Below are 12,577 nucleotides of genomic sequence, written 5' to 3' on the forward strand. Positions count from 1 at the left end.
TGTGATGAAAAGGAAGATCACATTTTCCAACATGTTGATTTTAACTTTTAATTACATTAGATATCAGTTTACAACCAGTTACCTGTGATATTAAAAAAAAAAAAAGGATCAACTTAAATATGTATAGAGCATTTGACAAAGTCCAATACAATGATGCATTTATTTGAAGTTATTGGGTCACATGACAGAAGCTATAGAAAAAAAATCATGAAAGTAAACATTTTATAAAAAAAAAAGAAAAAGGAAAGAAGCATCAAATCCAAATCATCAATTAATTGTATTCTGATACAATCCTGCCTCTCGAAGTGCGATTTTTTCCCTCTAGGATACTTTTCTGCAACACCAACTAACGATGATGGAACAGCCCCCAAGTGTAAATACATGTAGACTGTTTACTCTGAGTGTGTGTTACATACGGAACTGTATAATGCATGCTACATCTCAAGTTCTTAATTAGCATTTTGAGTTATTGGAATCGCAACACACATCTCAAGCCCACATATGTTTCCCAAATGAGTTATAACTCTCGGGCTGTTGCGATGCACACTTTGCCATGCAGGATCAGTGTCCTCTGATACACTCGCTCACAGTAACTTCTCCCTCGGTGTGATGCTGTGCAGCGCGTGCGCGCAATTACGCAACACCCCCTCCTGTCCTGTGCGCTAAAACCGGATCAGCGTCTCTCCTCAGGTCCTGCACCCAAACACAGCGGACAGCTCTCAGGTACGACACTACGAGACACTATGCATTGAAATTGTGCATTGTATTTTTGATGCTATGAAAATGAATGAGCGTTTTTTTTGGGCTCCATGCGGTGTTTTGGAAATGTTGTTGTTGTTGTTGTGATGCAGGAAAGAGGGCAGACGGCTGGCGCTTAATACGCATCCAGTGAGCGTGTTCATGATAAACATGGCGGGAGGTAGACCGTGTAATCCTGTAAATATTAAATATATCGCGGCTGTTCTATTTTGATGTGTTTTATCATTTTGTGTTTGTTAAAGCGCAGTGCGGCAGCTGCTGTGACGTTATACTGAAGGATGAGTTAAACATGCGCATGTAAAATACTGACAGTCCTGAGTTCACCTGTCTGGCCAGGATCATGTGAGGATTTTGGTTACAGTTGGATTAAAGCTGCCTGTCTACCTGCAGCACAACATATTCACTTTAAATCCTCACAGGACTCATTTAGCAGAAGACTTTGTCGTGCAATTATGTAGTCAAGGTTATCACCATAGCACTCCTGCAGAGTTAACAACATTGTTTACTTCCCTCTGCACTAACCTGTGACAGTGCACTGCAGTGTCTGAGAAATGGCTGCTGCACTGTTATGCGATAGCACCTGACAAAATGGTGGATTGTGGCTTGGAATTAGGCTGTAGTAAGTCTAAAAGAAGACATTAGAGAGGCTTGTTGTTTTTAAGTGACGGTGCATAGCAGAGCGCGGACAGCAGAACGAGTGATGTGAAAGAGGAGAGCAGAGGTGTGGATGGATGGAGAAACAGAGTGGGAGGGTTGTGAGACTTGGCACAGTTCAGTGGCTATTGATACCATCCCTAATCTTCTGAGACACAAACATCTATTGCTAGTGAAGAGACGTCCTTGTCGGTAACCTTAGGTCAACATAACAAGGAACAGACAGTATAGTGAGATTGTTTAAGTGCTGATGAACTAAAGAAAAATAGACTCTTACGTCTTTCCTTGTGCAGCAATTCAAATTCTTTCTGCATCAGTCACTTGAGGAGGAACTGTACTTGTTTTTTTTCTCCCACTGCAATGCATTTGCTTAACTTCGTACTGTGTGATCTTGCAAATAACAATAATAATAATAACACATGTATTTTGTAAGCGCTTTTACAGGTGCTCAAAGTCGCTTTACAAATATCATTCAATCAGACAGTGTTAAATAACAAAGCATATCTAGCATTAACAACTTTGTTTTTCCACCCTTAAAATATTTATTTTACTGCACACACAAAATATATCCAATGTCCATCAATTACAGGGACTTGTGCATGCAAGGTTTCCGTTTCGTGCCCTGCCAACCACCTGTACTGTATGTTGTACTAACTGTAACTTAACACTGGTTTTAACAGACTGCTAGCTTCAGCCAGCTCTACTCACCATGGGAAAGGAGAAACAACACATCAATATCGTCGTGATCGGCCATGTGGACTCAGGCAAGTCCACCACCACGGGCCACCTCATCTACAAGTGTGGAGGCATCGACAAGAGAACTATCGAGAAGTTTGAAAAAGAGGCGGCTGAGGTGAGGAGATACAGGCGGTCAGAAAAGACAGCCTTCTAAATATAAGATAAAAGTCATCACTAGCTATGAACAAATGACTATCCATTACTTATTTCTCAGATGGGGAAGGGGTCGTTCAAGTACGCCTGGGTGCTGGACAAGCTGAAGGCAGAAAGGGAGCGTGGAATTACCATCGACATTTCACTGTGGAAGTTTGAAACCAACAAGTACTATGTGACCATCATCGATGCCCCGGGTCATAGGGACTTCATCAAGAACATGATCACCGGGACCTCCCAGGTCTGTAACGAGAGGCTGCTCAGTCTGTGTGTAGGACATGCTCCATGGGAAAGATGTGGGTCCTTTTGTCAGACTCTGTGCCTTTGATAAGAATAACCATTGTCTCTGATCAATAGTGACTTGTTACTTAAATCATTTGGTCCAAGTCTCAAGTAAGCCACAGGTTAAAGAAATTAGGTTAATAAGTTAATGTCAAGTTGGGTCCTTAACACATTTTTAAAGAGAAAAGACAAAGTATTAGAGCCAGTCTAAAATGATATCATTAGTCAATTTATCTAACCTGTTCAAAAAGGTATGACCATGAATTGAATTGTTTATATTTAGTCAAATAAATGTAGCCACACCAAAAACAAACAGCATTATAAAACGTTATTTCTTAAATGTAATACAAAAATGATCTGATCTGATCCAAAGACCAGCTTGAATGACAGAGTAGTCATCCGAACATTAACATGCCCATTCCAGTGTGCAATCGCATATGCCTTGCGTTTAATTTTACACACACTTGTGTTGGCGCCATAATGAACAGCTTCCAAATACTAGCACCATGTTCAATCATCTAGTTGCAGAGTAATGGTGACAGCAGCTTCATTGTTAACAGTACTAATGTTTTATCCTCCTTAGGCAGACTGTGCTGTGCTGATTGTGGCGGCCGGTGTGGGAGAGTTCGAGGCCGGTATCTCTAAGAACGGACAGACCCGTGAACATGCCCTTCTGGCCTATACTCTGGGAGTGAAGCAGCTCATTGTAGGCGTCAACAAGATGGACTCCACCGAGCCAAACTACAGCCAAAAGCGCTATGAGGAAATCGTGAAGGAAGTGAGCACCTACATCAAGAAGATCGGCTACAATCCGGACACCGTGGCCTTTGTACCCGTTTCAGGCTGGAACGGAGACAACATGCTTGAGGCCAGCCCCAATGTAAGTACTACACAGAAAACCAGTCTTGCAAATGCTGTAAGAAATATTAGAAGTAAGCAGCCTTGAATTTGAATACCAATTTGCATGACTCGGGATGGGGAACGGTAGCTGTAAGGGAAAACAATAGTTGAGACGGTTGGTCTGAATAAGAGCAGATAGAGTAGCCCTTGCAATTACAAAAGCATTGTTCAAAAGAGAACACTGTGGCTTTTACACCTAGCTTAAGTTTGCTAACACCAGCCACCATGAGCAACTGGGAATCCCAGACAGTTTCTTTTATTTCAAAAGTCACAAAAAAATGAAGCTCAAACAAAGCTAAAACTTGACAATTATTTTCTCTCTTCCAGTGTTACCTTAAGTTTAACACTTCTTTAATAAATGTACAACGTGTATAATTTAGTACGTTATTTTCTTGTCTCTAGATGACATGGTTTAAGGGGTGGAAGGTCAATAGGAAAGATGGCAATGCTTCAGGGACCACACTCCTGGAGGCTCTGGATGCCATCCAGTCGCCCAGCCGTCCAACAGACAAACCTCTGCGTCTGCCTCTGCAGGACGTCTACAAGATAGGAGGCATGTAGAGCAATCACAACAAATGGGTAGAAACTAAATGCTGTAGGGATAATAGACTCTAGAAACGTATGAAACACCTCATGATCAGAGCGTTTAATCAAAACAGGGTTTTTTTTAAATTGTAGATCAAGGCAAGGCAAGTTTATTTATATAGCACCTTTCCACACGGGTTAGGGTTAGGGTTAGGCAATTCAAAGTGCTTTACAAAAATGAAAGACATTCATTAAAAAGCAAAGCTAATAAAATAAACATTAAAAGAAAAAATACATGAATACAAGTTACAGTGTAGTGTAAGAAGATTTGAATAGTTCAATTAAAAGCAGCGGCAAAAATGAAAGTCTTCAGCCTGGATTTAAAAGTAGTCAGAGTTGCAGCGGACCTGCAGGTTTCTGGTAGTTTGTTCCAGATATTTGGAGCATAACAACTGAACTTCTCCATGTTTAGTTCTGACTAGGGGAAAGTTGACCAGTCCCAGAAGACCTGAGAGATCTGGATGGTTAACAATTTAGCAGTAGGTCAGAAATGTATTTTGGGCCTAAACCATTCAATGCTTTATAAACCAGCAGCAGTATTTTTTAAATCAATTCTTTGACACACAGGAAGCCAGGGTACAGACTTCAGAAACAATCAGAACTGTCTTTGTGTTGATTTAAAGGTCCTTCATTGAATGCTTCATTTCTCAGGTATTGGAACTGTGCCTGTGGGCCGTGTGGAGACCGGGATACTAAAGCCTGGCATGGTGGTGACCTTTGCCCCCGTCAATGTGACTACTGAGGTGAAGTCTGTGGAGATGCACCATGAGGCGCTGAATGAGGCCCTGCCCGGAGACAACGTGGGATTCAACGTCAAGAATGTGTCCGTTAAGGACATTCGCCGTGGAAATGTGGCCGGCGATAGCAAGAGCGACCCCCCGCTGGAAGCTGCCAACTTCACTGCTCAGGTAGACAAAGGATGTGTTGATAGAAAGGAAACATGAATGTGATTAAATCAGTTTGAGTCGGAACTATTAATAGTCTTGAGTAATATTTGCTGTAAAGTCTATTTTGAGTACGCTTTGAATCCTTTTTTAGCCATGATGACTGTTTACTTGTCAAAATGACAGAGAGAAGGTGTCGAGATAAGACAGAACCCAAACAAGCCAATAGTCGAGTCTTTGCAGTGAACTTCTTTGACAGAATATAAATTATCTCCCATAATTACCAGGCCTTTTAAATGTTGTGACTTTGCTTTGCAGGTGATTATCCTCAATCACCCGGGCCAGATCAGTGCCGGTTACGCTCCTGTGCTCGACTGTCACACTGCCCACATCGCCTGCAAGTTTGCAGAACTCAAGGAAAAGATCGATCGCCGCTCTGGCAAGAAGCTGGAGGACAACCCCAAATTCCTCAAGTCTGGAGATGCTGCCATTGTGGATATGGTTCCCGGCAAGCCAATGTGTGTTGAGAGCTTCTCCGAGTACCCTCCACTTGGTAAGTTCAAATGTAGAAGTTTTGTTGAATTTCAACAGCTTGATACCAGATGAAACCATCACTTAAAGTAACTGTACTCCTCTTCACCTCTCAGGCCGCTTTGCAGTGCGTGACATGCGTCAGACTGTGGCCGTCGGAGTGATTAAAGGTGTGGAGAAGAAGGCCTATTCCACTGGTAAAGTTACCAAGTCCGCCCAGAAGGCCCAGAGGAACAAATGAATGTTGTGCTTCTCTGCCGACCGCAAGGTCTCCCAGGGCAGGACATCCGTCATCCAATTCCACTCTTCAATTGGCTGCTTAATAATCAAAGACTGGTTAATCATCACAATGCATCGAAAAAGCATTCGGCGGAAAAGAACGACATTTAGATCTCGAGTCCTTGAGGCAGCAATCCTGACTCCATTGGTTAGATTACCATTAGTTACAATGTAATATCAATCAGTTAACGTGCACAGTCCATTCGGTTCATGACAATATTTTTCTGTGATATTGATATTGAACTATTAGAGATACTGAAACTTATCACCGCTCAAGCTTTCTAGAGTGCAGGCACTGTTCTCTTTATGTGTTGTCTTGCTTTTAGTGTTTGTTTGTAACTTCATGGTGCTCTGTATGGCACAATGCTAAAACTACGTTCTTCCGAGTAGTAGATAATTAGAACTTGGTGATTGTTGTGTTTAAATTATAAAAAGCACTTAAAACAAATGGTGGATATGTGCCCTTCCCGAGGGTTTTAGAGTAAACTACCTGTTGATTCCTAAAGCACTTTGATTGGCATTTTGCTAACTTTGCACTTGAGAAGCTTTAATTGGCATACGCTACTACACCTTACTGTAAGATGGCATGAGCCTCTTTCTAACATTAAACACGTTTCAACCAAAATGTTGAACTGTGGTCGGTTTCTTTTCTGAAATGTCCTGCATGTAATTGACAGTGCCTTGAACTTTCCTATAGTTTAAAGCAAGTCTGATACAAATCAGAGCACTCCGAGCATGTGTCCAGGAGATGGAGCTATTGGTTCAGGAACAAAATAGGAATTTTCAAATGCAGTGTATGATAATCATATAATACAAAAATTCATACAGTAAATGTTTTTATAGAGCGCTTCTCGTAGTACTCAAATACACTGTAAACACACATTTTGTACACAAGATAAAATGATCATATGAAAACACCTCACTTAAGATATACACATTTGTAATAGATGTATTGTGGGAACAAATAAACCAGTGGAAGTTCTAAAGGACGACATGATCACTGGTGTGAAGACGTGCAGCAAAGTTTTGGATATAGTGAAGTTTATCTATGAATGTGATGAAGGTATGGATCAAAGTTTCTTTCTCAGTTAAGAAGGAGAGTGGTGGTTGGAGACAAGCTTTTAGTGTGAACAAAATATGCTTTTCCTTTGATTTTATTGATGTGGTAATCAAAGGAGTAGTTGCTGTGGAAAATTACTCCCGAGGTTGCGGATGTGTGTTGAGGGACAAAGAGTGGAGTGGGTGTATAAACACTTACTACAGAGGAAAACTAAAGGGGCGTGTTCTCATTCATTTCCCGGAAACTCTTTGGGTACAACTGACAGAGCTGTTTCATTGCTCTCATTGCAGCATCATGACTGGTAGAGGGAGAACGTGCAAGGCAAAAAGCCCTGACACTAAGTGTGCCAAGAGTAAATCTAAACCTGAGGAAATGAAACATGAATCTCCCCCCAGATGTACGAGGAAGGACTTTAAAGAAGAGAAGCAGAAAGGCGCCACAAAGGAACAGAAACTAAAGGTGAAAGCTGAAACAACAGAACCAGTTACAAAGTCAAAGATGCAGCCAAAGGGCACGACAGAGGATTCTCCAAAAACCACCAAGGAACAAAAAAGTGGCAGGAAGGAAAAATCCCCAGAACAATCAAGAGAGGAGAAGACGAAGGTGCAGCCGGAGGACATCAAGACGACAAAAACATGCACTGCCAAAGACAAAATACCAGAGACAAACATTCAGCCACTGAGACCCAAGGAGAACCCAAAGGCTGATCGGTGTGAAGGCAAAGTGGACACTATCCTCTTCACAACTCTGGACAAATTAAGAATAAAAACAGACGAAAAATCATATACATCCAAAGTCGTTAATGAACTTGTAGACGCCATACTTTCGCATTTGAAACAGAACACTCAATGCTTTAAAGAAGCCGAACCACTACGGACTGGGAGTTACTATGAAAATCTAAAGGTAAGTCACTTTGGTTCATATCTCCTCAAACAAACTGGGTTTCATCATTTCTTAGGAAAAGAGCTAGGGGTCTGTAAGTAGTTGGAAGATACTTACTTAAGTTAGTGCCGTACTTGAAAAATAATGTCTTCAAATAATGTGATTTTTTTTCGTGTTTGCAGATTTCTAATCCGGATGAATTTGATGTCATGCTGGCCATTCCAGTTGACCGAGTGGACGTGAGTCCATTTGGAGATGATGGAGCCTTTTACAGTGTGGAGTTAAAACGTGGCAATAGCCATCTGAAGAAATTTGAAGAGAGCAGCACTTTATCCGCCAGTAAAATGTTGGACGAGTTCAGGGCAGAAGTCAAGGAATGTGCCAAGAAATATCCAGGTAACTACCAGAACGTAGATATAAAGATCCAAAAGGGAAAAAGTCTGTGTAGGTGCCAAATGCTACTTAGCCTGAGTTCATTATTTGTATTATTATTATTTGCTTAAGTAACTTTTATTTGTTTGTTGAGCACTTCTGGTATGTCACATGGGTGTGGTTTGTGTATATACTGTACTGTAAGTCACCTGTTTCATGTCGAGTGCGGATGAACTTGTGCTGTCATTTTTTCTGTTGACCGTTTTTGTCCCTATAGTTACTGTTTTTATTTTGTTTATTAAATATCGTCAAACTATCTTACTTCAGTAGGCCTATGGACTTTCTCATTGAAAACGCATCGCAGCATAAAGCCAAGCTTACCTCTCTGCGACTCAAACTTAACTGGAAATTGAGCCGCCACAGTCTGCTTTAGTCAAATGTATATACATTATAAAACCATAATGAATACTAAATCAAAATTGTGCTTCTTGTTTGTATTTTCAGAATGGGAGCTGACAAGGAAGAAAAAAGGCTGCCCTGCAGTGACTCTGATCAGAACAGTACAATCGGTCACCGTCTCACTGGATATCGTTCTGAGCCTCGTGGTTAAATCGAGCTGGCCATCTTTCACCAAAGAAGGCCTTCAAATAGATAGCTGGCTGGGCACTAAAGTAAAGCGGGAATACAAGTGGTTGCCATATTATCTTGTACCAAAATTTGAAGGCACAGGTACAGAAGAGAAAGACGGGGTCCTAGCCAAGGGTAAGCCTTTCTCTTTGTTTACACAACATTTTGGGGCTTTTACATAAGCTATTTAATGAATGAAAACTGGAAAAAAGGGAAGCTTAAACTTTCCTTACCAGTTGAGTATTTTCTCTTCTTTACCACGCAGATACTTGGAGGGTGTCATTCTCTCATGTTGAGAAGGCCATACTGAAAAATCACGGATCGCAGAAGACATGCTGTGAGAAAGAGGGAGACCGCTGCCGCAGGTGAAGATTTTAACTTAATCCTCAAGTAAAAATAGTCTTTTATCCAATGCATTGCCATTACTTAGAAAAACAAGTATTTATGTAAATTTGGCAACAATGGTATAATTACAGAATAGAATAGAATATATCTTTATTGTCATCATACAAAGTACAACGACATTTCTTTGACAACTCTCACTGCAGTAGAAAATAGACAATAAATAAATATGAGTGGTAAAAGCAGAGGTAGTAGCGATGATGACAGTGCAACGAGATAAAATTCAATGTGCATATTTAAACTTACAGTCTAAATATATATTAGTAAAATAGCCATAAGTATGTCTACATAGTAGTACTTGCAGTCTTTGAGGTGTGTGTGTGTGTGTGTGTGTGTGTGTGTGTGTGTGTGTGTGTGTGTGTGTGTGTGTGTTCACAGTTGTTGTAATGTGCTCTGAGGTTGGACAGATTATTATTGTCCTCAATTTAAGGGTACATAAGTCTGTTCCTTTGTCTTTACATACAGGAAGGACTGTTTGAAGCTCTTGAAGCACCTTCTCAGTCTGCTGAAGGAAAATAACTCTTCATTTAAAAAGTTTTGTTCCTATCACGCCAAAACTACGCTGCTCCACGCCTGCTGCTCCAGAACTAAAGACACGGACTGGAGGGCCTCGAGTCTGAGCCAGTGTTTCCGCCTGCTTCTGGCGGACTTTGTGTCCCATCTGGAAGAGGGTATACTCAACAACTTCTTCATCCCAACCCAGAACCTGCTCTCCAGTCTCAGCAGGAACAAGTGCAACAGCCTGGCTCGTTGCATCAGGGAGGAATGCGACAAAGGCTTTCCTATTTTTAAATGACAACTTCACAAGAAGAGTTTGACCTGTGACTTCACCGCAGAAACATCTTTCAATAAAGAACTGGGCAACTTAAGCCAGGGTAATTGTTCAAGAAAGCATATTTGAAATGGAATTGTTGTAATTAATGCTTGTGTCTACCACATTGATTTATTTTCTCTAAACCTACCTTTTAATAAATGTCTAGCTTGTCCATGTTTGGCTTCTTTTGTATTTCTTAAATGCACTGCAACACCAAGTCCTTCATGAAAGTCAAAGTAAGAAAATGTAAGTAAACACAAACTGTCAATCGCTAACTATCTTGAAGGATGCAAGATATGCAGAAATCATGAAGTTGAATTGAATAACATATCCAAGACCCTTTTTATACACTAAGGGTTCATTGCTATTTACATCAGCAAAACACTTCATAATCTTACAAGAAGTCAAAAATGGTCGTATAGAGTAGGTTATAACGGTTTAAATAAGATTGATCTAAAAGATAGTGATAAGGGAAATCAAGTTTTATGCAATACAAAATTGTGCGCTTAACTTTGTTAATTAAAGTCATGATAGAGTGATAAAGAAAAGTTAAGACTGTGCTGGTCGGGACTTCTTAAATCAGGGATGTGACATACAACTTAAAATACATTTGAGCTTTAATCTCTTCTACCATGCAACAATTGCATGGTAGAAGACATTCAAATGTATAAAACGTTGCAATGCTTTGGAAAATAATCATGTTACGACTAAATAAGTTGTAATAAATGGGTTCAAACAGAGAAACCTTAGTATTTCACTTGTGTTGTAGAAAGGGCCCGATAGCAAGACTTAGCTAAAACGTGTTGTCCTCGAACGACCAGCTCACGTGTCAGAAGTGCTAACAGCAGAGGGCAAAAGAACACACATCCTTTACTCAAGTAGAAGTACAGATACTCATGTTTAAAAGTACTCGTAGTGACTAAAAAGTAGAAGTACTGACTAAACGTCTTTACTCAAGTAAAAGTAAAGAGGGCTTTGAAATGTACTTGAGTAAAAAGTACCCATAACTACCAGCTGTTTTAAAGAGTACCTGACCTCCCTTTATATTAATAGAACAATATTGTCATTGTTGGCTAATGAATGTTTCGATGCTGAACAACGGCAACATGACAACGTTTTCATTGGTCCCTCTTCTTTAGAGAAGACCAGGAAATGATGGATACACGGATCGTGTTCAAATCAATAGGCACGCAATGACTCTAAATAATAATGATCACGCCACCAAACACACATTCAAACTAAAGGAACCAGCCTGTTTGGAAAATGTAAGAAGTAGAAAGTACAGGTGTTTGGGTTCAAAATGTAAGAAGTAGAAAGTACAGGTATCTGTGTTCAAATGTAAGAAGTAGAAAGTACAGGTATTTGTGTTCAACATGTAAGAAGTAGAAAGTACAGGTATTTGTGTTCAAAATGTAAGAAGTAGAAAGTACAGGTATTTGTGTTCAAAATGTAAGAAGTAGAAAGTACAGGTATTTGTGTTCAAAATGTAAGAAGTAGAAAGTACAGGTATTTGTGTTCAAAATGTAAGAAGTAGAAAGTACAGGTATCTGTGTTCAAAATGTAAGAAGTAGAAAGTACAGGTATTTGCGCCCCCCCCAACCCACGTACCAACAAGTAACACCACGCCTACCCAATCCTACCAACATGGCTAATATTTAGAATTTTCAGTCAATCTGGCATGTCAAACCGCACACCTATTTGTCAAAAGCAGGGACGCAGCCACATAGTTCAACCAAAGTAGGTCTAGCCTAAAGCTATTTATTGTAGGGACATTTATTAATGCAGCCGCCACTCTTTTTCTTTCTTTTCAGCCCCGCTGGGCGTTTGGCTGCCACCGGCACCATCCATTTGTTCAGCTCACGTGAATAAATGTGACATGAGTGAGGGTGGGGCTGTGATTTCGGCTATACACCACCGCCGCGTAGTAATAAAGTTGAGCGCATACATAGTGAGACCTACAGTACACAGACGGTTTAGAAAATATATGAATTTGACCCTATAGAAAAGCTGTGTTATTTATGGTGAAGAGTGAGTGTCATTTAAAACAATGTATAATGAGTGAGGTTGTGCCTCATATATATATCTTGTCACTGAGGGCCCTCTCCGGCCTTGGTAAGAATGGAGAAACCAGCTCGAGTGCACTAGAATTTGAAAGTACGCAGCCGAAAAAGATCTGCCCCTTCCTTCAGACTTCCTTACAGAGCCCCTCCAACACACACGAACGCGCACATGACCAATGAGGTCACGAGATAAGTTTGTGCACAGATGGAAGGCTGACAGGCAGGTAGGCCATCCAGTTATTTTAGCCGGGCCGGCTCAGATGATTGGTCGTGCTTTTTACAGCGCCACGGCTTCCACAGATGCATTTTTTTTTAATGTATTTATTTTCAAAGCATTTCATGTATTCATTGCTGTCGGGATGTTAAGAGCATTCCATGGAATATAACGTGAAGTGAATTACCTACCCCACCTTTCATACTGGGCTTCACTTCCTGTGGAAAGACATATTTGGTAATTATAAGACTGAATAGTTTTGCCTTTTTCTAATTAATGATTATTAACTAACATTTACCTTTGGCGTCTTCTTTGTAAACTTTTCCCATGGTAGTTGATTTATGGAAATGCGTCACTGCAGATTTAGTCATTTCTTTATCA

General features: G+C 40.5%; 2 protein-coding genes across 2 annotated transcripts; both read left to right on the forward strand.

Moving 5' to 3' along the window:
* Positions 1-85: 85 nt before the first annotated feature.
* Positions 86-6,388, forward strand: LOC117499613 (elongation factor 1-alpha 1). Its single transcript, XM_034152129.1, has 8 exons — positions 86-723; positions 2,094-2,266; positions 2,366-2,545; positions 3,170-3,466; positions 3,889-4,039; positions 4,723-4,979; positions 5,274-5,508; positions 5,603-6,388. Exons 2-8 carry the CDS (start codon positions 2,123-2,125, stop codon positions 5,725-5,727), a joined length of 1,389 nt encoding a protein of 462 aa, XP_034008020.1. The 5' UTR covers positions 86-723; positions 2,094-2,122; the 3' UTR covers positions 5,728-6,388.
* A 707-nt stretch (positions 6,389-7,095) lies between these two features.
* cgas (cyclic GMP-AMP synthase) lies at positions 7,096-10,098 on the forward strand. Its single transcript, XM_034152521.1, has 5 exons — positions 7,096-7,728; positions 7,890-8,103; positions 8,584-8,841; positions 8,972-9,071; positions 9,574-10,098. The coding sequence occupies exons 1-5, from the start codon at positions 7,120-7,122 to the stop codon at positions 9,902-9,904; spliced, it is 1,512 nt and encodes a 503-aa protein (XP_034008412.1). The 5' UTR covers positions 7,096-7,119; the 3' UTR covers positions 9,905-10,098.
* The last annotated feature ends 2,479 nt before the right edge of the window (positions 10,099-12,577 follow it).

The sequence above is a fragment of the Trematomus bernacchii genome, unplaced genomic scaffold (genome assembly GCF_902827165.1).
Source record: "Trematomus bernacchii unplaced genomic scaffold, fTreBer1.1, whole genome shotgun sequence".
Taxonomy (NCBI): domain Eukaryota; kingdom Metazoa; phylum Chordata; class Actinopteri; order Perciformes; family Nototheniidae; genus Trematomus; species Trematomus bernacchii.

Bases quoted from the DNA above. Each gene is read 5' to 3' on its own strand.
- cgas (XM_034152521.1), top strand. From the start codon at position 7,120: ATGACTGGTAGAGGGAGAACGTGCAAGGCAAAAAGCCCTGACACTAAG. The intron at 8,104-8,583 runs GTAACTACCAGA...TTGTATTTTCAG, and splicing joins ATGTGCCAAGAAATATCCAG to AATGGGAGCTGACAAGGAAG. The intron at 8,842-8,971 runs GTAAGCCTTTCT...TTTACCACGCAG, and splicing joins AGACGGGGTCCTAGCCAAGG to ATACTTGGAGGGTGTCATTC.
- LOC117499613 (XM_034152129.1), top strand. From the start codon at position 2,123: ATGGGAAAGGAGAAACAACACATCAATATCGTCGTGATCGGCCATGTG. The intron at 2,546-3,169 runs GTCTGTAACGAG...TATCCTCCTTAG, and splicing joins TGATCACCGGGACCTCCCAG to GCAGACTGTGCTGTGCTGAT. The intron at 3,467-3,888 runs GTAAGTACTACA...TCTTGTCTCTAG, and splicing joins TGCTTGAGGCCAGCCCCAAT to ATGACATGGTTTAAGGGGTG.